Source organism: Pholcus phalangioides, unplaced genomic scaffold (assembly GCF_987345545.1).
Source record: "Pholcus phalangioides strain wild (caught in Gottingen) unplaced genomic scaffold, Ppha-v1.0 ptg000011l_1, whole genome shotgun sequence".
In the NCBI taxonomy this organism is placed as follows: Eukaryota; Metazoa; Arthropoda; class Arachnida; order Araneae; family Pholcidae; genus Pholcus; species Pholcus phalangioides.
In genome coordinates this window covers 26,102,353-26,128,860 of record NW_028301604.1, presented here as the reverse complement: position 1 = coordinate 26,128,860, position 26,508 = coordinate 26,102,353, and the positions used below count along the sequence as shown (strand labels likewise).

Below are 26,508 nucleotides of genomic sequence, written 5' to 3'. Positions count from 1 at the left end.
AAGAAAGTGTGCAAGCATGTGAGTGACGAAAAGAGTGACAGAGCATGTACAAACGTGTGAGCAACAAAAACAGTGTACACGCATGTATAATCAAAAGAGAGACTTAAAAGAGTATGACCAGATCAATGAGTGACCTACAGAGTGTATGAGCATGAGACCAAAAGAGTAACCCAGTGAGTGTGGATCCATGAGAGTGACAGAGAATGAATACAGAGCTCAGTGAGTGACCAAACAGTGATAAAAAAATTACACCAAGAAAGTATTCAAGCGGAGATTGTGACCAAAAGAGTGATGTCAAGACTGAGGCGTATTTACAGGAATTAAGACCAAACAAGCTAGTCTAGGCCAGCAAATTTGAAGTATGAGTGGCAAAAAAATTAGAATAGAATAAAAGAAAAGTGGCAAAATTTACGTAGCCCACAGGCAGCAACATGGGTGGAGATATGGGGGTCATGGGGCATTGCCCCCCAGCATCAAAGGTGGAGCCTACTGATCTAATGTATATGCATATATGTGAACTGACATCATCATCAACAATCATCATTGTGCTCTTCCCCCAAGAATTTATGTCTATCTCCGTATCTCCGTCAATGGGCGGCAAAACCATAAATACGCTTCTGTGCTGGTCTCCCTCAACGTTTCCCAGAATGCTGGATAATGCAGGGAAATATGGTAAATATCAGGATTAACTTCATTCATCACTACCAATTTTAATTAATTTTTCATAAATCAAGAAAATATATAAAATTTTAGTTATACTTTTAAATGTGTATTATTAGTATTTAGATAAGAAACATTCAATTTTCTACTGCTATAATCATGCATACTTTAGATGTTTCTCACTAACCATACATACAAATTTAACAAAACTTTGTCAATATGACGCATCTCACCATATTGGCACAGCACAAAGAGAAATAACAGTCCATGTAAGTACGCAAAGAAAAAAACCAGATAGTACTGCTCATGTGCTATCTTTGAAGTGAAATGGAAATCAGTTCAAGTTTCAAAGAAAAACTCACATTTGATGAAAATAGCTATTTCACCAAACACCAACTCTGGCCATATCGCTATATTGCAATTTACTGACATTAATGAGATGGGTTGGAAATGAAGGCACTATCTATCGATGGTTGCCTCAAGCTTGTTAAGAAAACTATCTTATCTATATCCTCCTTCGGGTTTGAACCTGGGACTGTGACAGCAACCTTCATGGTGTGGTAGAGATGAGCATCTTACCACCGGGCCACTTGGGTGCTGATGAAAGTAACGGGAGACACAGGAGAAATGTTACCACAAACATTCCACAATGCAGCACTTGGAATAAATAATGGAATAAAAGTTTTTCAGATGAAAATCAATTGCACATGTTTATAGCATGATGACTATATCTATAGAAAGTCTGCATTAAAGATTTCTTATCAAATATTTGTGTGGTGTTAGTCACTGAAGAACTTCATAGATTATAAGAAGGAATTTGGTACTAATATCAGTGACAATTATTCCTGGTACAAAAAAGCAATAAAATGACCAACATTGCCTGCAGCAGGAACTGCCTCATTGAGAGGTTAGTGCATCAACCCCTTCGCAGGATTTATGGATAAAAATTCTGAAAAATGTGCGCTGCAATCACAAAGTCTGCAATTTGAAAATATAGTGCAAGTTCTGGTCTAATTAGCTCTTATTTACAGAAAATGACCATGGTGTGCAGAGGTGCCGACATGAAGAAAACATTGGGGGGGGGGGGCGCTGAAAGCTCCCGGTCATCCCATGTATACAACAAGACTCAAGCATATACGCAGGAGAGGAAAGGTGCATTGCATTGTTTTTTCAGAAATTATTGGGGGGGGGTCAAAGTGCCTCAGACCCTAGGTGCCGGCATCTATGTTTGATGAAATTCATCCAAAGGCGGGTAACGGCTAAACAGCTGGAGTAACTATGGCATCTATGATGGTGTGACAAAAGAACCAAATAATCTGGTAGAAAAAATTGACAGTGGTGTACGAAAAAGTTGATGTACTAAGAAGTGTTGAGTGGTTTTGAATATGAACTTTATTGATGGTATGAAACATGAAGTTTTCATGTAGCTTTGTCTGCTCATAAACTATTGTTTTGATATGCAAATAAATATAGCTTAATAAGAATCTTGTATAACATTCTCCTTGTAAACATTATTCTGTGGTACTTTTAACAAAAAAAGTGACATTTTTTTATTCCCTTCCTATTTTTAGGCTTTTTGTTGAGTCATGATATCTCGCCAACCTTGGCTGTATCTTTGCGACTTTGAAATTGATTCATTTTGTTTACTGTCGATGTTTTTACTAGCAAGTATGAGCTGTGTACATGCATGAGCATTATGTAACATCATTTTCCTTTTTCTCATTTTCATTCCACTTTATAATTGAAATTAATAATTAGTTATGTCGATCCTATTGTGCTTCAAACTCTCTTCTTTCAAACTAAGTATAACTGCATTGGGCAATTTACTATCGAATTAGTTATGTCAGAAGTATGAGTGCATGTACCTAACAGTCTAAATACGTATATAGTGCTGTGTCTGACTTTTCAGTGCTGCCATCTATATTTCAGAAGTGAAGTGAGTGAATTGTAATGATAAAATAATTGCACAGTTGTACGCCTGTTGCTCTCTATGTCGAGACTTTTTAATGAGAAGATCAGCTCACATTTGCACCTTGGAGTTGGGAACCACAGAAAACCAACTTCAGTCAACCACCACTGTGGCACTGGTGGGGTTCAAACCAGAGTCCTCGCAATGAAAGTCTGTCACTCTGACCACTGCTTCAAACTTTTTCTTTCAAATTGAGCACAGCTCTGTTCTATTGCCATGGGCAATTTACTACCGATTGAGTTGTGCCAGAAGTGTGAGTATGTGTACCTTATAGTCTGAGTGTATATAGTGTTATGTGTGAATTTTTAGTGGTGCCATCTATATTACAAATTCTGAGTGAAGTATGATGTTTGAATATTTGTACTGTTGTATGCCTGTTGCTCTCTGTGGCGAGACTTTTAATGGGAAGATCGGCTTACATATGTGATTCGAAGTTGGGAACTTGCTTCAAACTCTGCTACACTTTGCATTAGAGAATCGCAAGAGAATATTGGCTCCAGAACATGACTGCATGATCGTTCAATAGAAATTGAAACCACATAGCTCTGTTGGCAGTGAGATTCCAAATCAACAGATTGCAGTGTCAAAAAGACTGGACAAGATGGGAAATGTCAATGATGCTACTATTAGAAGACCCACAAACATTTGGATTTTGATTCGAGAGAGAAAGTTCCTCAAAGAGAAAAGGAAAACTTGTTGTTCACAGAAGCTGTAAAGTTTCGTCAATACAAAAAGGACTTCGATGTAGGTGGAGCTAAAGCACTGTTGCTTCTTACTCAGTCTTGATGAAACTAACTATAACTTTGTAAAAACATCCACAACAGCCAGAGAATCACGAGAGAAGCTACTAGTAATCTATAACAAGTCATCGTTGCATCGACTAGACCAGCTGTGGATGGAGTTCTTTCACCTACAGTAGAGTGAGAAAGAAACTGTCTTTCATTGCCTCTTTCATCAGTCATTGCCAAAATACATTTATCAAAGCAAATGATGAGCGTCAGTGCATTTTAAAATGTGAGGTTCCTGGCGCAACGTTGCTGTTTCAAATAATTTCAACACTATCAAAGGAGTACTTAGCCTTCAAGAGGGTATGGGATGGTGTATCGCTGAACGATCAATCGATCTCTTGATTGAAAGACTGTGCGGATTTGAGCAATAGAGCAAGTTGCAATGACGTTCAGACAGCTCACCATTACATGATGAATAAACAGATTCCTTATCCAGGAGAAAGGAACTTGCATTGAAAAGGAAAGAGAAATGGAAACAAGAACAGAAAAATTATGGGAAAACTGGATGTAATGCAAAAAAAAACATGTGTTTCCTGTGCGGAAAATGTTTTCACAAGAAAAAATTGACTGTCCTTAATGAAAAATCAAAAGTGTGTTGCCGAGTTTGGGCTCAGCAATGTTGTGTTTGTTACTAAAAGTGGCTGATAGCTGGATTGCGGACTCGGCAGCATCACACCAGATGACACCAAACTACGATGTGTTCATGAATTTGAGAAATTCGAATTTCTGGAGGTTGTCAATGCAACTGATTGGGAGAAGCTTTTCACCTATGGATGTGGTTGGATAAATGAGAAAACGAAAGTCAATGGTAAGGGGAATTATAATTTTCTCACTGATGTGGGGTACGTGCCCGATTTGAAGTATTGTCTCCTCTCCGTAATGCATGCTTTTGAGAAAAATCTATTCATGAATGGATTTTGCTATGCAAAAAGAAACTGCATGACTGTTGTAGTTGGAGAAAAGTCTAATAACAGATTGTTCATCATGAACATGGTTATCGAAAAACCGAAAGTGTTTGTACCAGTACTCATTTTAAGTTTGGGTGACACTCTCCAGTTAATGCGTACGAGGTTAGTGCATCAAAATAAAAACGTCAAAAGTTTCTCAAGAAGCAAGGAATTTCTGTGTCTGCTGGTGACTCAATTTTGTGTTGGGTGTGCATATGAGAAGTCCCATAGAAAATCATTCAAATCCCAAATGATCAAGCCAACAGATTGGGGGATTGGTTTGATCGGGTAAACAGATTGATGCTGATATCATAGGACCCATGGAAGAAGTCTCAGTTGAGGGTTCTGGTATCATGCTGATTATGAAAGATTACATCAAGTTTCGTTGTCTCTGAAAGCTAAAAGTGAAGTGGCTTTTTGCATTGAGACTTTTCTCAATGAAATTAAAATGGTGGGTTATGCTGTGAAGCAATTTCTGTGAGATTCTGGAACTGAATTTTGTAAATACCATGAAAAAATTCTAAATGGCCATGGTATTGAGATGCATGCGTTCATGGTTGAAATGCCTGAACAAAATGGGGCAGATGAATGTGAAAATTCTATAACTGGGGAAGCAGCCAGGGCTATGGTTCATCATGAGCAACTTCCTAAGAAACTGTGGGCAGAGGCATGCAATACTTCTGTGTTTGGTCTCAACTACACAGGTTTGACTCCAGTGGATTATAAAACACTGCATGAGTTGTGGTATGGTAAGCCAGGCAATTTTCATTTCAAATGCCTATGAGTGTTTGGTACGAGGTGTTTTGCTCATCAACCAAAACAAAAACGTTGAAAGTGAAACAGAAAGTCTATGGAAGGACAATTTGGTGGTTACTACGCTCATGATGGATATCATGTATACATATCATCCAAAAATATTGTAGAATTGAACTAACATTTTCTGTAAATAATAATCATTCAAACCAGAAGCTGGATTTCATTGAAAATTGGGATGAGTGTAGTGATGAAGATGACAACATCCAAGGGTCCCTGAGAACTGATGATGAACTTCAAGAGACAGAAATTGTCGAAAGACAGTATCCTTTTCAAGAATGCAGACCACCTTCTTTCCTTAGAGAAAACTGTGCTGTTCTGGTCTATGTGCTGTGTGGTCAGCACCTAGACTGGTGTTATCACTCCTACCAGTTATAGTGAAGCTGTAAGTTCACCTGAAGCAAAAATGTGGCATCATGCTATGGAGGAAGAGATGAGGTCTCACAAAAAGAATCAAACCTGAGAATTGACAGAACTTCTGACCGGAAAAAAAGAGTTATCAACAACAAATGGATTTACCGAATCAAAACACAAGCAGACAGATCACTTGACAAGATGAAAACTAGGCTTGTCATGAGGGTTTCCTCAGAGAAAAGATAATAATTATGATCACCCGTTTTCACCCGTTGCTCGTTTCGATACCCTGCATACTGTTCTCAGTTTGTGGCTTTACATAAATTTTATCTTCATCAATTTGATACAAAAAACAGCTTTTCTGTGTGGATTTCTGGATGAGGAGATTTATATGTGATAACCAGAGGGATATGATGGTTCTGGTTGAGTGTGTCATCTTTTGAATTTTACTTTATGGACTAAAGCAAGCTCCTTGATGCTGGAATTGTCAATTCATGCAGTTCATCATGAAGTTGAATTTTCAACAGTCTCAGACTGATCCATGTCTGTTCACTGGAAAGACTGAGGAAGAGATGCCTATCATTGCTCTCTATGTTGATGATGGACTGGTAGCTGGATCAAGCAAGTCAGAGATATCCAAGCTGATTGCTGATTTGAAACAAGAGTTCAAGATAACTGATGGTCCACCAGACGTGTTCTTGGGTGTCTAAATTCAACAGAAGGAAAATGGGAAGATTTTCATATCTCAAACTGAAAAATACTGCATCATTTTGGTATGAAGCAAGCTAAGCCAGTAGCTATTCTGTGTGAAACCACTAAAGCTCAGGAGGGAGCTGATCCTGTCTATTTTCATTATAGAGAAGCAGCTGAGTGTTTACAGTATCTAGCGGTGGCTACTTACCTGGATACAGCTTTTGCTGTAACTTTTGTGTCTTGAGCTTTGTGTAAACCAATGAAAAATTACTAGATTTGTGTAGAAAGGATTTACAGATACCTTCGTGGTACCACTGACCTAGGACTGATGCATCATTCATTTCTACGATCACAATTCTGTTTCTACAGTGATGCAGATCACACTGCCAATGAAAAAACTTGACGGTGAACTTCTGGAATAATCTCTTTGTATTCAGGTGATGCTATCCCCTGGTGGTCAAGACTTCAATACAGTGTAGCCATCTCCTCAACGGAAGCTGAGTATGTAGTTGCAAGTGAAGCTGCTAATGAACTGGTGTTGTTGAAGCTGTTTTTCAAAGAGCTAATCAGATTTGATGACATTCCAGTTTTGTATGTGGACAATCAAACTACTATAAAACTGGTGCAAAATCTAGTTTCATTGCAGGTCAAAGCATAGTGCTGCATTTGATTTCATTCAGTACATGAAAAATTTGGAAAATAACGTAATGTCTGTGATGTATGTACCTTCCTGAGATCAAAGGAAAGATATCATGATGAAGTCATTGTCAAAAATAATATTTAATTGTATTCTCAAAAACATTGGGCTTCATATCGGGAGAGTGTTGAGTTATGCTATCTCACCAACCTTGGCTGTAACTTGGCAACTGCACATGTTATACTGCCAAATCGGTTCGTTTTGTCACTAGTCAATGTTTGTACTCATTGAGAGTAAGTTGTGTATATGCGTGAGCATTATGGAATGTCATTTTTCTTGTTATTTTGGATCTGTTGATATATCCTTCCTACTAATGATGTGTGCATGTAAATAACTATAACCAGAATATCCAATTGAACATATTTAATAGAGATTTAAACACTAAAAATTGGAGACAACATTTTTTGTTGTTCAGACTTGAGCAGCCATGTATTTTGCACTGTTGCCAAAACTCCAAATCTCTAAATACTTGACTAATAATCTGTTACCCCATTTTAGCAGACAGTGTCACTAATCTTGGCTTATGCAGTGGCTTCATCATATTGGCCACCTGATTCTCTGTAGAGACCTTTTGTACTGCAATCTCTCCTTCCATCACTTTTTCATGAATGAAGAAATGTTGAATGCTAATGTGCTTTGTGCGGTGATGGAATTCTGGATTTTGTGCTAGTCTTATAGCTGTGTTATTATCAATTTAGATTGCTGGAACTTCTTTAAGTCGTACAACTGTTTTGTACATCCTTTGCAACCAAATTGTTTCTTTACAACATTCATTTGCTGCAAAAATTTCTGCTTCAGTAGTCAATGTTGCTACAATAGATTGTCGTTGACTGAGACATGAGATAGCTCCACTGGCACAAGCATACGCAAAATTTTCTCGAGGGGAGTTCAGATTTTTTCCCTTCTGGGGGGGGGGATTAGAGCCCCTCCTTTGCATACGCCAATGTCCACCGGCATACAAGATCACCACTCCTGTAGTTGAGCAACCAGTCTTTTCACATCCTCCAAAGTAAGCAACACTATAGCATTCTAACACTCTGGGATTGTAGTTATATCTGTAGATAATGTTTTTACTTGTAGAACTTGCAATGTATCTGAGAACATGTTTGGCTTTCACCCGATCTTCTTTTGAATGATTCTCTATTCCATGATACTCTTAAGACGGCCCTGGAGACAGCTGCATTCATCCAATGTAAACATATTCAAAAAATGAAGTCCCTCTTCATAACTCAAGCCCTGTGTGCCAATAAGGACATGTGTTTGCCCATTCACCAATCCTGTTTAAGTTGGTCTAGAGCTATCGCTTTGGTTGGCCCCTATCACTTTGATTCCTGACTACCCCCCATTAGCTTCACATCATCTGCAAATTCGCTAGCAATCCTATTGATACCCTCATCGAGTTTATCAATAAAAAGTGAAAAAAGTATGAGGCCAAGAACACTTCCTTGGGAAACTCCACTTGTGATGCCTGTCCGATTAGAGAATTCCCCGTTCACTATAACTCGTTATAACTCTTAACTACAATCTATAACCAATTCAGCAAGTTACCTCCAATCTTAATCTCATGTAAATGCCTCAAGAGTTTACCATGTTGGAGGCAATTTAATGCCTTCTGGAAATCAAGGTAAACAACATCTACATTTTAGCCCTTACCCAAAGCTATAGTCACATGATCATAGAAGCAAAGGAGGTTAGTTATACAAGACTTCCCCTTCCTGAACCCATGCTGATTATCCAACAATACATTATTCTCAGCTATCTACTTCACAAATTGTCTTTTGATAATACTTTTCGAAATTTTTGAGATGGAGCTCGTGAAAATCACTGGACGATAATTGGACACAGCTCTTCTACTACCCTTTTTAAATATTGGAACAACATTAGCAAGCTTCCAGTCCCTTGGAACGATACCCTCAGCAACACTACTCCTGTAAATCTGTACAACTGGCCCCCAATAATTCATTAGCACATTCCCTGAGGAGCATGAGATACATATCATCTGGTGCTTTGCTTGTACATACATTTTTTTAGAAGAGCTAGGACCTAAATGACTTCTACGTGTATATCGTTGAGGATTTTATTACCCCATGCAACACCCGTACATTGAATATCATTTTCTCTATTTAAAACCGATGCAAAAAAGTCATAGGAAGCACTGCGCATGCCTACATCGCTCTACCCTAAACTCTCTTATCGAAAGAGGGGCCAACTGTCCCCTTACATTCATTATTAACGTATCTAAAAAATGATTTTGGGTCAGGCCCAATGTTATCTGCCAACCAAGATTCAACTTCCTTTTTACTCTATCCCTTATCACTTTCCTCAACGCTTTTCTTCTATCAGTAAACAATGACAAGTCACTTCGTCCACTTTTATATTCTCTGAATGCTCTTTTCTTTTCAAGATAAATGTTATGCACGCTATCTGGGAACTATGGGGGGGTGCTATGTACAAACACACTTTTTTCAAACTAGAAATCTTCAGAGTTTCAGGAATGGATTAATTGCTATGGTAGAAGCTGTTTCAGTTTGTGAACAATTCGGTTTACAAAAGGACTTCAGAAACTAATCAAGCTCATAAACCAAGGTTGAGTATATCTGCATAACAAATATATAAAGATGAACTATAAAAGAACTACCTTATTTTTTATTTTCCTTCTAATTTTTTTTAATGACCTTTCTTCAGCTTTTGTTAGAGGTAACCTCTGAGGAATTGGGTACCCTTCTGCCAGGAGTGTTCGCTTTTCTTCTTCTGTCAACAGAAGTACTCCTGTGGCACCTTTCTGTAAAATATGAAAGAGCATTATTCTTTTTTTTAAGAGTCTTTATTTTTTTCAAAAATTCATAATAAATATTAAAGATATGTATTGCCATAAATTAATGTGTGCAACAATGTCCTCTAAAAGTAAAAGTATATTTTCATATTACTTTTACAGAGATATATTTTCACCAGGGCTTGAAAAAATGAATTAGGCACCTGCAAAATTTCTGAAGAGACAAGAATATTTTTACTTAAAAGAAAATAGTCAAAATGCAGTCAATGTCACTTATCAGAATAATGTTCATTTATAGTTATCATGACTTTGGTTCATGTTACTAAGTGTTTTTTTCTTTTTGCATAGTTTGAAGCTAAGGCTGAATGAGACTAATTTTTCCCCCTCTAGGTTATCGTTATCAACCTGCAAAACTATGTAGGAGTTGAGAAGGCTTTCTCGTTGACAAAAATGTATTTACTCAGTTCACAATGTACCTAATCAGGCTATGCTATGCTAGCTACCATGATGTATGTAGTACTGGTTTTACAATAGCTTTCCCATGGTGAAGCCATGCATGTGTAAGACCAAAAAAGTTATTTTCTTTTGTTCTTGGTCAGAAACTAAATGTCTATTGAATATTTACTTCAACAAATGCTGTTTTGAGTGATATATTGCAAACAAAAGGCAAAATTTCTCTTGAACAAAGACACGGATGTAATTTATTGTAAGCTTTTTCAAAAGTTAGTAGAATGGACAAGTTTTGAGTAAATTTGATTGATTGCAGTTAGAAGGGTGTTTAGAGAATTGGAGGTAACAGATTTTGGTGGCAATTTAGTTTTACACTTTTCAGATCTCCTGATGGAAAAAAATGGTGACTCCTTATAGATTTTTTTTTCTTTCCAAATATGTGCTTAGTTTGCGGGTCTTAGTTAGTGCAGGTCTTTCCGAAATTTCACAAATTTGGTTTTTCCAGACTTGATGCATTTTCCTTCTATCCACCATAGCTTGAAAACGGTTAGAGATAGGACTAAGTTGCTAGGGTGCTTTGTGCTCCACATGGGCTTGTATATCCCTCCTTTCATTTGGAAGATTTGGTGAAATTCCCCCATATATATATATACTGGATGCAAATTTGAGTTTATATCCCTTTCAGACCCAGTACCATGGGCGGAGATACGGGGGGGGGGGTCATTGCCCCCCCCCCCAGCATAAAAGGTGGAGTCGACTGATCTAATGTATATATGAGCTGACATCATCATCATCATCATGCCCCCCTAGACTTCCAAGTCAATCTCCGCCTATGCCTAATACTAACAAATGTGGGGGTTGACTTCAATGATAACACACACATAATCTTTGAAGTCAGGGCTGAACTCCCTGAAGTTAAAGAAAATATATAAAGTGAAAAAAATGCAACCTATCACATTTGTGCATACAGGGTTTGAAAGGGTTATACACCCTTTATCTTTGGACTGTCGGTTATAGAAACATTTTGATTAGAAAAAGTACAGAAATGATATGTCCATTTTAGATATATGTAATTTATTTAACTTGGGACCCCCCCCCCCCATATATGTACTGAGATGCAAATATGGTCACTCCAAAAAAATGTAAATATTAATATTTTGAATGGCAATAGAGGCCAAGAATGAATTTAAAAACCCTGCAACCCCCCCCCCCCCAGAGTGATGTCATTCAAACACATGATCAGGTACAGCATAGAACACAAAAAAAGAAAGATTAAAAAAAGGAAGAAAAGAAAAAGAGCTAGAGAGTGTGTAACAGAAGTGAAAAGAAAAATTTTAAAGATATCGCCAAGAAGCATGAGACGTGATGAGTAGCCAGCTGTTGTCATTTTTTTTTATAATTTTTTTCAGCATTAATAATTGCACTCCACCACTAATTTTTTTGTTTTTATTTGTTTCTGGGTAAGATGAATGTACTTAAATTTTTTGAGGACGAAACCTTGGGCCCCTTTCTTTATAAGTGAAATATTCACCAAGACATTGCACATTGAAAGTTAAGGTGATATCTCATAATTCAGAAAAGTTTCAATAAACTGCAACTTTAAAGAATCTGAGTTTCCGAGCTGTTTTTGCTAGAGTTTGTCTCTTATTATATGCTGTTCTTTGCCTCATTTTCAGGGATGATTAAATTCAAATATCTCGGCCAATATTTCACTTAAAAACATGAAAATTTTTTTTGTGAGGCATAGTATAAATGAGGCAAAAACTTTCAATTTGGAAGGTAGAGAACAAAGGGAACATATAAAAATTAAATTTTTATGACCTTTAGTAAAATAAAAAATAAAGACATATCTAAAAATCTAAACATATACAATACGAGGTTTATTCAAAAAAATATCTGATATTTATTCATAAAAAATACTTGTATTCAGATAGATCAATCTTACACTAATCTCATTCAAAGTGGGCTGCCACACAGTTCTCCCAACGGTTCTGCCACTGGTAACTAACTAACCCCTGTCTTAAGCAGCTCTGGAATACCTATTTTGAGATGGTGCACAGCTGGTCCATCACATTCTGCATGATGGTTCATTTTCATGGGGAAGAAACAGTCACACACAGAGCCATGTTGGGAGAGTAGAGAGCCTGACAAAGCACAGGTGTGCGGTGTAAGGGCAGGAAACCTTGTATCAAATGTGAAGAATGAGTGGGTGTGTTATGTAGCTGCCAGATTGACTGCTGCCTACAGATCTGGTTATTTGTGTCTCAGTGTCATGGAAGGCAACTCAGAACCTCTTGGTAGTACTCTGGTGATGGTTGTGTCATGTGGTGCATAATCATGATGAACCAAGCCACTGGTGTCAATAAGATGGTCAGCATGACTTTGAAATTGCTGTGGACCTGCCTTGCATTTTTTGGCCTTGGATATATATTGGATGTTTCCATTGAAATAACTGCAACTTGGTTTGTGGGTCGTACCTATAAATCCAGGATTCATCGCCCATGATCAATATGTTGAAGAAATTGGGATCACTGTTCAGAGTTTCCAGCAAGTCCTGTGTGATCTCCAATGGAGTTGCTTCTGCTCCCTTGTTAGCAGCTATGACATAAACTTAGTTGAGATTCTCCTGAAGCACAAATCCTCAGTCAAAATGGAATGAATTGATCTAATACCAATGCTCGCCTCTTATACAAGCTTTCTGATCATGATTTGATAATCCTGCATTATCAGGATCCACACTTGGTCAATGACAATCTCTGGATGTTGAGCCCCTACCAGAATGTGCTTCCCTCTATGTTGATATGCAGCCATCTTTAAAGCGGTTGTACCACTCGTATCTGTGTGGTGAATGCCCCCCCACAAAGGGGGGGGGGGGGCTGACAAGGGCCTGGGACAGATCTCATCATTTTTTGCTTTTTTCATGCTATGAATTAACTACAGAAGGAGCCTGTGAAAAGTCTGACCGGAGGCGTCGCAAAACTTCCCATCCTAGGGCCCCACTCCAAGATGTGGGGGTCATGGTGCGGTGCCAAATGATTTGATTTGTCCTTAAAGGCCTGTCAAATCTTGTGAATCGTTATCACTTGGGAATTGTCAAGCTTCACACAAAATTTTTCGTTGTTTAATGATCAAGTTTTTCTATCATTTTGTCAAAAACAAAAATTTGATGGTACTCACACATCTTTACTCATCTGGGGTTTGCCAATTGACAGCTTCCACAGACAGGAAAATATGTGAGCATACACATACACACATTAGGGCTGCCTACATATGTGCACCACACCACGTCTCCATAGCTTCATTTATTTAAGCATGAAAAATTATGGTCAGATACTCTTTGAATAAACCTCGTGCAATACTTCAACACTCTTTCTAATTAAAAATATTTTTTTTTTAATTTCTTTACCCAATGGTTCAAAAAGCAAATAGTGTGTAGGAACTTTAATATTTGCACCCTATATATATATATATATATATATATATATACATCCAGCATTATGGTTTTGCATTAACTGAGGAAATGTGAATAGCAAATTGTTCACTAAAAAAAGTTAAATTTGATTTTAGGAAAATATTAATTTTATTATTTTCTAACATATTTTTTATTCTTGAGAAATGAGTGGTCAAGAATTGGAATCGTAGAATGGGAGAAGCTCCGCAAAACTTGTATAACCCTCAAAAAAATCCCATAGGCCCCCCCACAAGGGTGGGGCTAACAGTGCTTCAGCCTCGGGGTCCAGGAGATTTTCATCAATTTTTTTGCCTTTTCATGCTTTAAATTCACTGCAGAGGGTCCCGTAAAATGTCCGGTCTGGGGTCTAAAAATATAAAAACCTAGGGACCCTGCTGCAGGATGTGGGGTCCATGATAAATCCGCATCTGCCCAGATAGCTAGGAACTAGATCAGTGAGTGACCAAAAAGTGCCATAGGGAGTTTGCAAGTGCATGAGTGAGCAAAAGAGTGACTTAGAATATGAGCAAGCATGTGAATGACCAAAAAAGTGACCTAGAGCAGTGTTTTCAACTAGAGGGCCCTGACAGTCAAATCAGGCCATGAATGATTCACATCTCATTTTTCCCCATTAGTCATGTGTATGACAGCCTTCTCCTCACAAAAATGAAACCAACCGGACCGCAGGCTTCCAAAGGTTGAGAACCACTGATCTAGAGCATGTGCAAGCAAACATGTAAATGATCAAAAGAGTGACCCATAAAACAAGGAACCATGTCAGTGAGCTCTAGTGATTTTGGATCTTGATATTTCCTTCCTACTAATGATGTGTGTGAGAGTAAATAATTATAACCAGAATATTCAATTGACTAAGACACATATTTAATAGAGATTCAAACACTAAAAATGGGAGACATCTCTTGTTGTTCAGACTTGAGCAGTCATGTTTCTTGTACTGTTGCCAAAACTCCAAATCTAAATACTTGACTAATAATCTGTTACCAGATATCAAAAACAGAAATACGTAAGTGAATTGTTTGTCCAGTAACATAATATTATAACACTTTCCCCTTGTTAATAAAACAAACAATTCTGTTACAATACAAGTCCCATTTTAGCAGACAGTGTCACTAATCTTGGCTTATGCAGTGGCTTCATCATATTGGCCACCTGATTCTCTGTAGAGACCTTTTGTACTGCAATCTCTCCTTCCATCACTTTTTCATGAATGAAGAAATGTTGAATGCTAATGTGCTTTGTGCGGTGATGGAATTCTGGATTTTGTGCTAGTCTTATAGCTGTGTTATTATCAATTTAGATTGCTGGAACTTCTTTAAGTCGTACAACTGTTTTGTACATCCTTTGCAACCAAATTGTTTCTTTACAACATTCATTTGCTGCAAAAATTTCTGCTTCAGTAGTCGATGTTGCTACAATAGATTGTCGTTGACTGAGACATGAGATAGCTTCACCGGAATACAAGATCACCACTCCTGTAGTTGAGCAACCAGTCTTTTCACATCCTCCAAAGTAAGCAACACTATAGCATTCTAACACTCTGGGATTGTAGTTATATCTGTAGATAATGTCTTTACTTGTGGAACTTGCAATGTATCTGAGAACATGTTTGGCTTTCACCCGATCTTTTTTTGAATGATTCTCTAGCTTGTGTGATAAAATTCCTACACTGTCAGTATACATTCATAAATGAAGACAGAAGGCATTGAAAATTGCTTTTGAGGGTATTATGTATTGATCATTGGAAAATTGCTTACAAGAGTTTGGAAGAAGAAAAATGAATTGCCCAGACCTGTTTCTTCTGTGCACAGAATAGTGATATGAAATATTTTGCAATTTAAGTGAATTTGTGTGAAAACATTTTCATTATGCTTGGTCATGCACAATATTATAGAGTAATAATTCTCAAACTTTTGCACTTATATCGCCCCTCACCCTAGTTAATGTCTATTCACAGCTCCCCAGCAGAAACGGATGTATATGATAATCCGCATTGGCATGAAATGCTGTAGACGCCCCAGTTGTTGAGTGTGTCAATGGGATATTTTAGTTGAGAGAAGCAAAGTTTATTGATGGGGGTGAAAACCACAGAAAAATTGTATTTTCGAAGGATTTTAGCGATGCGTTGGCTGGTTTTTGGGAAGAAAAGCAAAACGATTAAGTTTTTGTGTTCCGGTTTAGGCTTGATTTTGGAAGTGTTTTTAATCAGTTTGCTGTATAGATTATCAATGAGAGAGCTGCGGTAGCCATGATAGACTGCTATTGCTCTAAGGACATTCAGTTCAGCATCGAGTAATGTCGGTGAAGAGCAGATATTAATGGCTCGCTTGACGTATGTGAAGAACGAGGCATACTTTTGTGCCAGAGGATCCGCAGAGATGTTGTAAGGGGGTAGGTATATAAGCTTACAAGCTTGCAAAACACCTTGTCTCAATGTTTTCTGTTTCTCTACCCCCTTCTGTAGAAAAAAATGTTAATCCGAGTATAAAAAATATTATACAATTTAAATACAATTTTAATTACCGTATATAAACAGAGTTTTATTGGGGAAAAATTCATTCCTCAAGTGGGGGGGGGGGCTAGGCTTATAGTGAGTCAGTTTTTGATGAGAAAATATTGACCCCTGCAATCAGTCATTTTTGTAGCAGTGTTCAAGAAACTGGCTTTATTGGTATGGGATATGTTCAAACCCCACAGAACCAATAATGTTAAAGCAGAGGCAAAGAAATCAAAAACATCATTGGCTTTGATACCAGGTGGGCTAACATCGATTGTACAGCCTTTAGATGTGAGCATCAACAATCCTCTCAAAGACTATTTGAGAAATTTGTGGATCGAATTGATGAGTTCCGATGATAAAGAAACTACAAAAAGTGGCGCCTTGAAGAATGAATAAGCTTCACCGGAATACAAGATCACCACTCCTGTAGTTGAGCAACCAGTCTTTTCACATCCTCCAAAGTAAGCAACACTATAGCATTCTAACACTCTGGGATTGTAGTTATATCTGTAGATAATGTCTTTACTTGTGGAACTTGCAATGTATCTGAGAACATGTTTGGCTTTCACCCGATCTTTTTTTGAATGATTCTCTAGCTTGTGTGATAAAATTCCTACACTGTATGCTAGGTCGGGTCTGGTGCCTACTATTAGATACATGAAAGCTCCAACTACTTTTCTGTAAGGAAATGATTCATCTGTTTGTGAATTGAGACCATTTTTCTTTGACGTCTCCTTCAAAATAGGTGTATGAACTGGTCTACAATTTTCCATAATAAATTTCTTCTACAACTTCTTTGCATAAGCTTGTTGACTAATCTTGATGTTTCCATTAGAAAATTTTTCACTTTTGAATCCTAAGTATGTTGCTGGTTTACTGGTGACTTTAAATTACATTTTCAATTGTTTAATTAAATATTCCGTTTCTTGCTGATCAGTTGCTTTGACTAAGCCATCATCAATATATGAAGCTACAAGTCATTTTCTGTTATGATCTCTGATGTACAAATGAAGATCAGCTTCACTTGATTTTATATAATTCTAGTTTCAAAAAAAAAAAATCTCCAAAACACTTGTTGCAGCAGCAAGAAGCTTGCTTAAGACCTTGGTAAAAGACTCTCTGAACTTGTCACCCTATCAAAAGAACACCATTATAAAATTATAAAATTTTAAAGTTGTGGGGGGCGGTAAAATAATGTTTGCCCCAGGTGGAAAAAATCCTAGTTACGGCCCTGTGACAATCATCTTGATTTAAAATCTTATTTTGAGTATTAGACATTATTTTCTTTTGTATATATCTCATTAACATAAGGCTCTTTAACCACTATGCCCCTGTGTTGCGATAGCTCTGCTTTCTAGAATCTCCTTGGAAAGGTTTTTTTTATGGATCCAAATTCCAGGACTTTTAGTGGAGCCCTCAAATTGAATTTCTGTGGATGTACAGTGAAACCTATCTAAGACAGACACTGCATGAGACGGAAACCGGTTTTAAATGGAATCAAAATATAACTTGTTCAAGGATTAGTGCTTTGATTTGCACCTTTATAAAACAGAAATTTTTGTGAAACAGAAGTTTCAGTTCTGTCTCTTGAAGTTTCATTTCATACAAGTTTCACTGTATAAGAGCAAAAGTTAGTTAATCTCTGGGCCTAACCTTCATCACATCTCTCTCATAATATTTAAGAGGGCCACAAAACTGTTTTTGCACTGGGCTACTAAATGACTTCTAAAAGGCCAGCCTTGTTCAAAAGACAGAAGTTTGCTATATCTGATTTAATAAGAGGACATTCTATTGGGCAGGATTAAAAATATTGTTTGTTATGGAACCAGGTTCAATATAGCAGGGTTTGACTGTTTTATCTTATTTTGGATCTGTTCATATATCCTTGCCACTAATGATGTGTGTAAGTGTAAATGATTATAACCGATTATAACAGAATAATCAATAGAACTAAGATATATTTAATAGAGATTTAAACACTAAAAATGGGAGACATCTGTTGTTGTTCAGACTTGAGCAGCCATGTTTTTTGTACTGTTGCTAAAACTCCAAATCTAAATACTTGACTAATAACCTGTTGTCAGATACCAAAAACAAAAAAATATCAATCAATTGTTTGTCCATTAACATAATATATTATATATATATAACATGAGCATCTAAAAGAGACATAGAGCGTGTGCGAGTATGTGAGTGACCAAAACAGTGTGTGAGCATGTGAGTGACCAAAACAGTGTGCGAGCATGTGAGTGACTAAAAGAGTGGCTTAGAGAATGTGTGAGTACAGGAGTGACCAAAAGAGTGATTTAGAGATACAGTTCTATTTGCAGGAGTGGTGGGGGAAGCCAAGCACGGGGTGGCGAATTCAATGAAAGTCAAGAAAATTAGACTAGATTGGAAGAAGGGTGGGAAAATTTGTATAACCTATAGACAGCAAAACCATAAATATATCTCTGCTGATTGTTGCATTGTTTTTCCAAAGAAATTACACTATAGAAATTTTTGAGTTAATGCAAAGCCTGATCATCTCAAAAAAAAGTCGGATCATGAAAAAAAAGGCTTGGAAAAAAACCCAGTTTTTTCTACACTAGTCAAGGATAAAAAAACATACTTACTGGTTGACTGCTGATGAGAGATGTTTGGCTACTGTTGGCATGCTTTGTTGAAGCAACAGAAAGTAGAACTTTCGCCTGTGACTTCCGATTTGGATTTGTTGCACTGGATGATGGAGTGCTGCTGCGATGTAACATGGGGGGCGGAGGTGGGCTGTGCCGTCGAAGTGTGTGGACTGGAGAAAGACTACCATCGGAATCACTACCATTACAAGATGGAGGAGTCGGTGGTAGAGGAAAGCCACTTGCTGAAATAATAAAGCACTTTCAACAATTTCATTGGTAAAAACAAAAAATGAGTTGAATATAAAAAAGTCTGATAATTATTTCTAAAGTTTGAGATGAAACCAATTTCAGCATGCTTGTACAACTCATGGATGACAGGATGATGCACCAATACATAATGGAGTATAACACATTTTCAATTCAAGAGCAATTTAAGCATCATTTATAAAAATTAATAAAATTAATGATAAGTGAAGAAAACGATTGTAAAAAGTTTAAGGCCTAAATCTATTGATATTTTTTAATGGCAAAGAGTGTTAAAAAATTGTGAAAAAAAACTACACATTCTGAATTTTATTGATACTAAATAAATTAGTTCATGAACTAATTCTTTGAATGTATACAGCAATAAAAGGATTAATTTTTGTTACAGTTACAGAAGAAGCAAAGTTTTTTTTTTGTATAAAAAGTTTGATGCAAAAATTAAAATTAACTTAAACTTGAATGGTCAATATATGGTCACCATAAAACACAAGAAGAAAGAACCTCATAATATAAATTAAAAAAAAAATCAAGAGTGATTCAGAGGAAGAAGCATTAAAAACTTCTCAACATGTTCAGATATACTTGGAACATTTTATTCAACAGTGCATTTGGTAGAAATGTTAGTGTGCAGAACATAGGAAGAGCGCTTACTTGAGACATGTGGTTCCACTTTTACACTGACTTTTGGATAAAGCAGTTGTTGCTCTCTAGCTGATAAAGCTAATGGTGAGCCAGATTGAGGCCTCGTTGCAAGGACAATAGTGGGCTGCTTAAGAAGGGATTGTGGATGTACTGGAGATGATGGTGCTCCCAATAACGAAGAGATAGTTGAGCTGCATCTACCAGGTGAAGGAGCTCTTGATGCTGAAGGAGGAGGAGGAGGGGAGGGAGGCTCTTGCTTGATGAACACATCAACATCTGCGAAGTCTGACTGGCTCGACCCTGCTGATGACATGGAAACTCCAGGAAAGCATTCTGTTTCCATATCTGCAGTGAAAAAAAGAATACACTTGAAAAACTTCATATTAACCAGGGCTAGAAATTAAAATGTTGAACTTCTAATCAAAATTTTTTAATAGATCAATTAATAGAATTTTGATTGAATACTTCCACATGCTAATCATTTATTACACAAATTATATTCTTTGTAACTCTATACAATATTAATTGATACTATAAAAATACATTTTATTCATTTCACACACCTATTGGCTAGATGAAAACAAATATAGGAAAAGATTAAGAAATCAAGGCCCCCCTTCCCGCTTGAAGTAATTCAATATGTTGCACAAATCCTGGAATTTCTTCACTTGAATCTTGTCTTTTTTTGGAAAATCAGTTACTTTAGGTTGGTCACAATCTTCATACTGTTTACTGTTGCTTGTTTTCCTTAGAAATGTTATGTGTGAACTAAATAGGAACATAATTTGAGACATTTAATCAGTTTCATCAAATTAAAAAACTTTTAACCCTTACAGCAGCAATGCTGAAATATCTCACCTAACTTGATGCATTCTATTTTGGCTATCCCGAAATATCTTACCTCCTTAAATTTGGGAAATGATAGGCTTATCAAGGTATTTGACACATTTTCATTTTGAATATGAATTTAGTACAGTGAAATCTTGATATAATGATATTCTGCCGACAAAGAAAAAATATTGTTGTAGAGGGATTATTGTTATATCAAGAAGCATCATCATCATACTTATGCACACAAAATTTATGCTGTTGTTGATATCTCTGCTGGATAGTATAATCAGAAAATACATTTATGAGCATTTGTTGGATGCACAAAATATAATTGCTTAGTTAATGAAATTCAGTCAGGTGTTTCACCCTGTAAAAAGCTTACTACACTGCATGATTGTATCTCACACAGAATGTAGCAACCACAACTTCATCAATACTTTCGGAACAGGTGGCATATAATACCAATGCCACTAGATGCCCTAAAAAACCAAAACTAGTGAGGTGTTAAAAATATACTGGAGGGGTGATTTTGCCGCTGTGGTGGTCGAGTGGTTATAGTGCCGGACTCGTGATGCGAGGATCTGGGTTCGAACCCCACAGTGGTGGTCGGCTGAAGTTGGTTTTCTGTGGTTCCCAACTTCAAGGCGCAAATGCGAGCCGATCTCCCCGTTAAAAAGTCTCGCCACAGAGAGCAACAGTCCTACAACGGTAAATCATTCAACCATAACACTTCACTCATAGTTTGTAAAACTGGGGGCAGATGACAGCACTACACATAACAAGCATTACACAGAAACACACTTTACGTCAGGTTGCACTACACGTACACGCACATTCCCGCATGTACCGATTCGTTGGGGGGTTCCGCGGGGGGGGGGGGGGTGCATGTGTGGTGTAGCAGTAGTAGGTAGGGGCTCGGGGATCCATGATGTTCTTAAGTCAGCTGCCTCGTTGGGCGGTTTGCCTGTTGTGGCGTTGTATTTGTATAATAAAGAGTGATACAGTATATTAAAGAGTACTCAATGGAGCCATTTGAAAATTTCTTAAAAATATCATTTCAGATAGATTCATCATAATGAAAAATTATAGGAGTTTATTAAAGTATTAAGGAGGAGACAGGGCCGTCATTTCAACTTTTTCCAGGGGGGGGGGGAGGGCAAAGCACATGTACTCAATGTATGTATATATTTGTATATATATACCATTTTTAGTGTATTTTCAAAAGCCGAGGGGGACAACGGCCTTACCCTGACCCCCCAAATGACAGGCCTGGGAGGAGACATTGGATTAATGGATATTCTCAAAAAAAAATTTTTTAATCATAGTCGACAGATTTATCGTTGTGTTGAGCATAGTTGTAGTAAAGTTTCACTACATTTCATAATTTTTGACAGAATCAAATAAATATATGTTATGGTTCATTTCTGAAGTTGAGTGTCTTTGTACAGTGGCCAATGACTGGTTGTTCATTTCTTGAAGTAAAATTAGTGTTTGAAGTCTGGGCAATGCATGAAGTAGTCAGACACTTTTTGAAGACACTAGACATTGGATCTCTATTTACCTAGTTTTTTTAATTTCATGTAGCTATCTCTCTCATGCTACCCTGTATGCACACAAAAAAATAAAAGATTTTATTCTTCACCAATCTGAATTTTTCTTCTCCCTTATCTCTCCCTTTTGAAGTTTGAGTTTTACAACAAAGCAAAAAAGGGAATTTAAAAAATGTAACTGCTCTCCTTGTGATAAACTTGAAAGGTCCAATTCACTTCTCAATGTGCAGCCCATGAGTAACCATATCTAGCACATGATGAACAGAAAAAAAAAATGATCTTCCTCTAACTAAACTAGCCTGCATGGAATATGGCTAAAAAATCTATAAACCCCTGCAAACTTTGAAGGATGCTCTCAGTCCCCAGCAATTAAAATATCCCTGGTTATGGCCGGTCAGTATACATTCATAAATGAAGACAGAAGGCATTGAAAATTGTTTTTGAGGGTATTATGTATTGATCATTGGAAAATTGTTTACAAGAGTTTGGAAGAAGAAAAATGAATTGCCCAGACCTGTTTATTCTGTGCACAGAATAGTGATATGAAATATTTTGCAATTTAAGTGAATTTGTGTGAAAACATTTTCATTATGCTTGGTCATGCACAATATTATAGAGTAATAATTCTCAAACTTTTGCACTTATATCGCCCTCACCCTAGTTAATGTCTATTCACAGCTCCCCAGCAGAAACGGATGTATATGATAATCCGCATTGGCATGAAATGCTGTAGACGCCCCAGTTGTTGAGTGTGTCAATGGGATATTTTAGTTGAGAGAAGCAAAGTTTATTGATGGGGGTGAAAACCACAGAAAAATTGTATTTTCGAAGGATTTTAGCGATGTGTTGGCTGGTTTTTGGGAAGAAAAGCAAAACGATTAAGTTTTTGTGTTCCGGTTTAGGCTTGATTTTGGAAGTGTTTTTAATCAGTTTGCTGTATAGATTATCAATGAGAGAGCTGCGGTAGCCATGATCGACTGCTATTGCTCTAAGGATATTCAGTTCAGCATCGAGTAATGTCGGTGAAGAGCAGATATTAATGGCTCGCTTGACGTATGTGGAGAACGAGGCATACTTTTGTGCCAGAGGATCCGCAGAGATGTTGTAAGGGGGTAGGTATATAAGCTTACAAGCTTGCAAAACACCTTGTCTCAATGTTTTCTGTTTCTCTACCCCCTTCTGTAGAAAAAAATGTTAATCCGAGTATAAAAAATATTATACAATTTAAATACAATTTTAATTACCGTATATAAACAGAGTTTTATTGGGGAAAAATTCATTCCTCAAGTGGGGGGGGGGGGCTAGGCTTATAGTCGAGTCAGTTTTTGATGAGAAAATATTGACCCCTGCAATCAGTCATTTTTGTAGCAGTGTTCGAGAAACTGGCTTTATTGGTATGGGATATGTTCAAACCCCACAGAACCAATAATGTTAAAGCAGAGGCAAAGAAATCAAAAACATCATTGGCTTTGATACCAGGTGGGCTAACATCGATTGTACAGCCTTTAGATGTGAGCATCAACAATCCTCTCAAAGACTATTTGAGAAATTTGTGGATCGAATTGATGAGTTCCGATGATAAAGAAACTACAAAAAGTGGCGCCTTGAAGAAGCCTGACATTGGCCTAGTGTGCCAATGGGTACACGAAGCATGGAATTCTGTTTTCGCTGAAATTGTCATCCAATCCTTCAAAAAGTGTTGCATCAGCAATGCGATGAACAGAACTGAGGACGATATCTTCTTTGAAAATGACAATGGCGATGACAGCCCAGATGAGGATAAAAACGAAGATGCCGCAACACTTATGATGATCTGATGGATTACAATAAGCTTGGAGACTCAGAAGAAATGGATTAAAAAATTTGAATCATTTTCTATTGTAAATTTCTGCAAGCTATTCATATTTTTCATGAAAATATAATTTTTTTCTCAAAAATGCACAGATTTTTTTGGATTCACTTATACACCGGTTTTCAATTTATTGCGGGTTTGGCGGTCCTGAAGTGGGGGGGGGGGTGTCGGCTTATACATGAGTATATACGGTAATATATTTTTGTGGAAAATAAATGTGCTGAACATGAAATTAATTATCTAATTACTTGGCAACATATAACTATAAGAAGTAATGTCACATTTAACAAAAATGTAAAAGTATTTTAGGAATTATCATAGGACTTGTGTATGATTGATAGGCGTTCCCTATGCAATAATACCAAAGCTGTTCGGAGACATCAGATATAACAGTCAATCAAAATGCAACATTTTTAATCGTGATGCTTTTTCATCATTGTGAGTTACTATCTCCATGAGGTGGATAGAAGCATACTTGACATAATTTGAAATTGCATAAATTCCACTTAATATATCAGCTACAGAGAGATTGTGCAAATAGTGCTGATTATTATCAGAAATGAATGGAGCTTTTTACAAAATGTTGACTTAATTTCTGTTATTTGTAAGTCATAAAAAAAAACTAAGATATTAAGAGACTATTCTTCCCTATCATTTGTTCTCATGACTCATCAATACTGAATATTAACATGAAAGATTTAATTCTGAACAGGAACTGTGGCAAAGTATAGTAACTTGTATAATAACAAAATATAGTACATTGTATTATGGTAAGAAAGATATAATAAAGAAGTGGTGTTCTTCACAAACAGCTGTGTGTTAAAATGCTTCTAAGTTCTGCAAATTCAGCAGGTTTTAAAATAATTTTATATATGTTTTTGGATTTACCCACTCAACTTTGGAACAGCCTAATGGCTGTCATAACAAAAAAGGTTTTCAAGGAAACAGTAATTTTCCGGATATTATGCTGAGGTGAGCTCGGAAAGAAAAGTCATCACGTCTCCGCCGGGACTGACTTTGGTGATGACCGGTGATGACTTTTCTTTCCGAGCTCACCTCAGCATAATATCCGGAAAATTACTGTTTCCTTGATATCTCTGGCTGAGAAAAAAGGTGGCCGGTGATGACTTTTCTTTCTGAGCTCACCTCAGCATAATATCCGGAAAATTACTGTTTCCTTGATATCTCTGGCTGAGAAAAAAGCCATCTATATCTCTCTAAAAAAGGTTTTGTTACACCATGTTACACTGAACTGATGAAAGTGAACAATCAATTTTGAAATGGTTGTATTTCTTGTCAATAAAGTACTTTTTATTCAACTTTTTATTTTAAAGGACTTTTTATTCAAATATACAAGTGATAAAACTTTTCAAAATTGATACTCTATATATTAACATTATACTTGATAAAATCCTCCTGTAACAGTAAATTAAGCTTATGATTGCATGAGTATGAAAAAGGAAAAGAGTAATTTTTAAAAATTTGTTTCTTCCAACTTGGAAGGGGTTTCCTAATCATGGCAGCGACATACCTGATGAACTTGGTATGTATAATGTCAAAATGCTTTCAAGCACCCTTTCAAGTTATGCAGAACTCATTCATTCTAAGCTGAGAAATTGATTACACCATACAACTGCTAAAAAACTTTTGTTTTTCAATGTTGACTGCAGTGAGGAAAATGAGGATTTTTATATTTTCTGATATTTTCTAATTATTTGTAATAATCTGTTTTCTAATGATCTTTAAAATAAGATAAAAATTTTATTTTGTAATAATACGGAAGAGGAGATTGCCGTTTAATAAGTGAATACTCAATTGTTTTGTTACTTAAAAAAGGTTAAAAATAATTGTAAATTACATTGAAATTAGAGATGAATGGATTTTAAACTTTCAATGAAATTTCTCCAGGTCTTATAAAAAGCTTCAGCTAGATATGTGTGATCTTGGTCAAAGGACCGATATAATTTTTCTAATTCAGTTTTCCATATGCACATAGTTAAATTATCATAGACCTAATTCAAATTTATTAGAGGTGTTAAAATGCATTTGCCATATCTTACATTGTAGTGCAAATGAGGAATACAGAAGGAAGACTGGTTTCTTCCACTTGAAAGAAGCAGGGTCTGCAGTTTTTCCAAGTGGAAGAAACTGTCCAACTCTTCAAAAGAGATGCAGTTATTAATTTTCATAAGTAATTAGTGAAATTATAAATTTACTTAATATTATAAAAAATATACATTTGCTATATATATCTAAAGCATAAATTCTAATTTATATGACAAATTATTGAAGGAAAACTAGTTTCTTCCGGTTGGTTTTTTCCCTGCTTCGGAAGAACCTGTCCAACACTGCTAACAGATGGCACTGCAGTTAGTCTAGCTATGTATTATATAGGATATTACGTCAAATTACTCCTGGCTTACAATTACATAGCTGCCAACTTTGGAGAATGAGAATTCAGGAGGTCAAGGGCGTAGCGATGGGGGGCGGGGGGGACTTGGGGGTCTGGTCCCCCCCCCCCCGAAACGTGAGAAAATGACCGAAAAAAGGGAAAAAGATGGCCAAATCCATTGTTCTGTCGCTTTGGTCCCCCCCCCCCGAACGAAATTTCTGGCTACGCCCCTGCAGGAGGTTTTCA

General features: G+C 36.8%; 1 protein-coding gene across 2 annotated transcripts in view; it reads right to left on the bottom strand.

Annotated features, from left to right (window-relative positions):
• LOC149080275 (cyclic AMP response element-binding protein A-like) overlaps positions 1-26,508 on the bottom strand; it is a 200,022-nt gene that overhangs the window by 18,085 nt on the left and 155,429 nt on the right. For both annotated transcript variants that reach the window (XM_089239405.1, XM_089239404.1), the window contains exons 3-5: positions 19,647-19,982; positions 18,729-18,973; positions 9,560-9,703 (exon numbers count right to left, since the gene is read on the bottom strand). In XM_089239405.1, the coding sequence (XP_089095531.1) occupies positions 9,560-9,703; positions 18,729-18,973; positions 19,647-19,982 (725 nt within the window). The remainder of the gene's footprint in view (positions 1-9,559; positions 9,704-18,728; positions 18,974-19,646; positions 19,983-26,508) is intronic.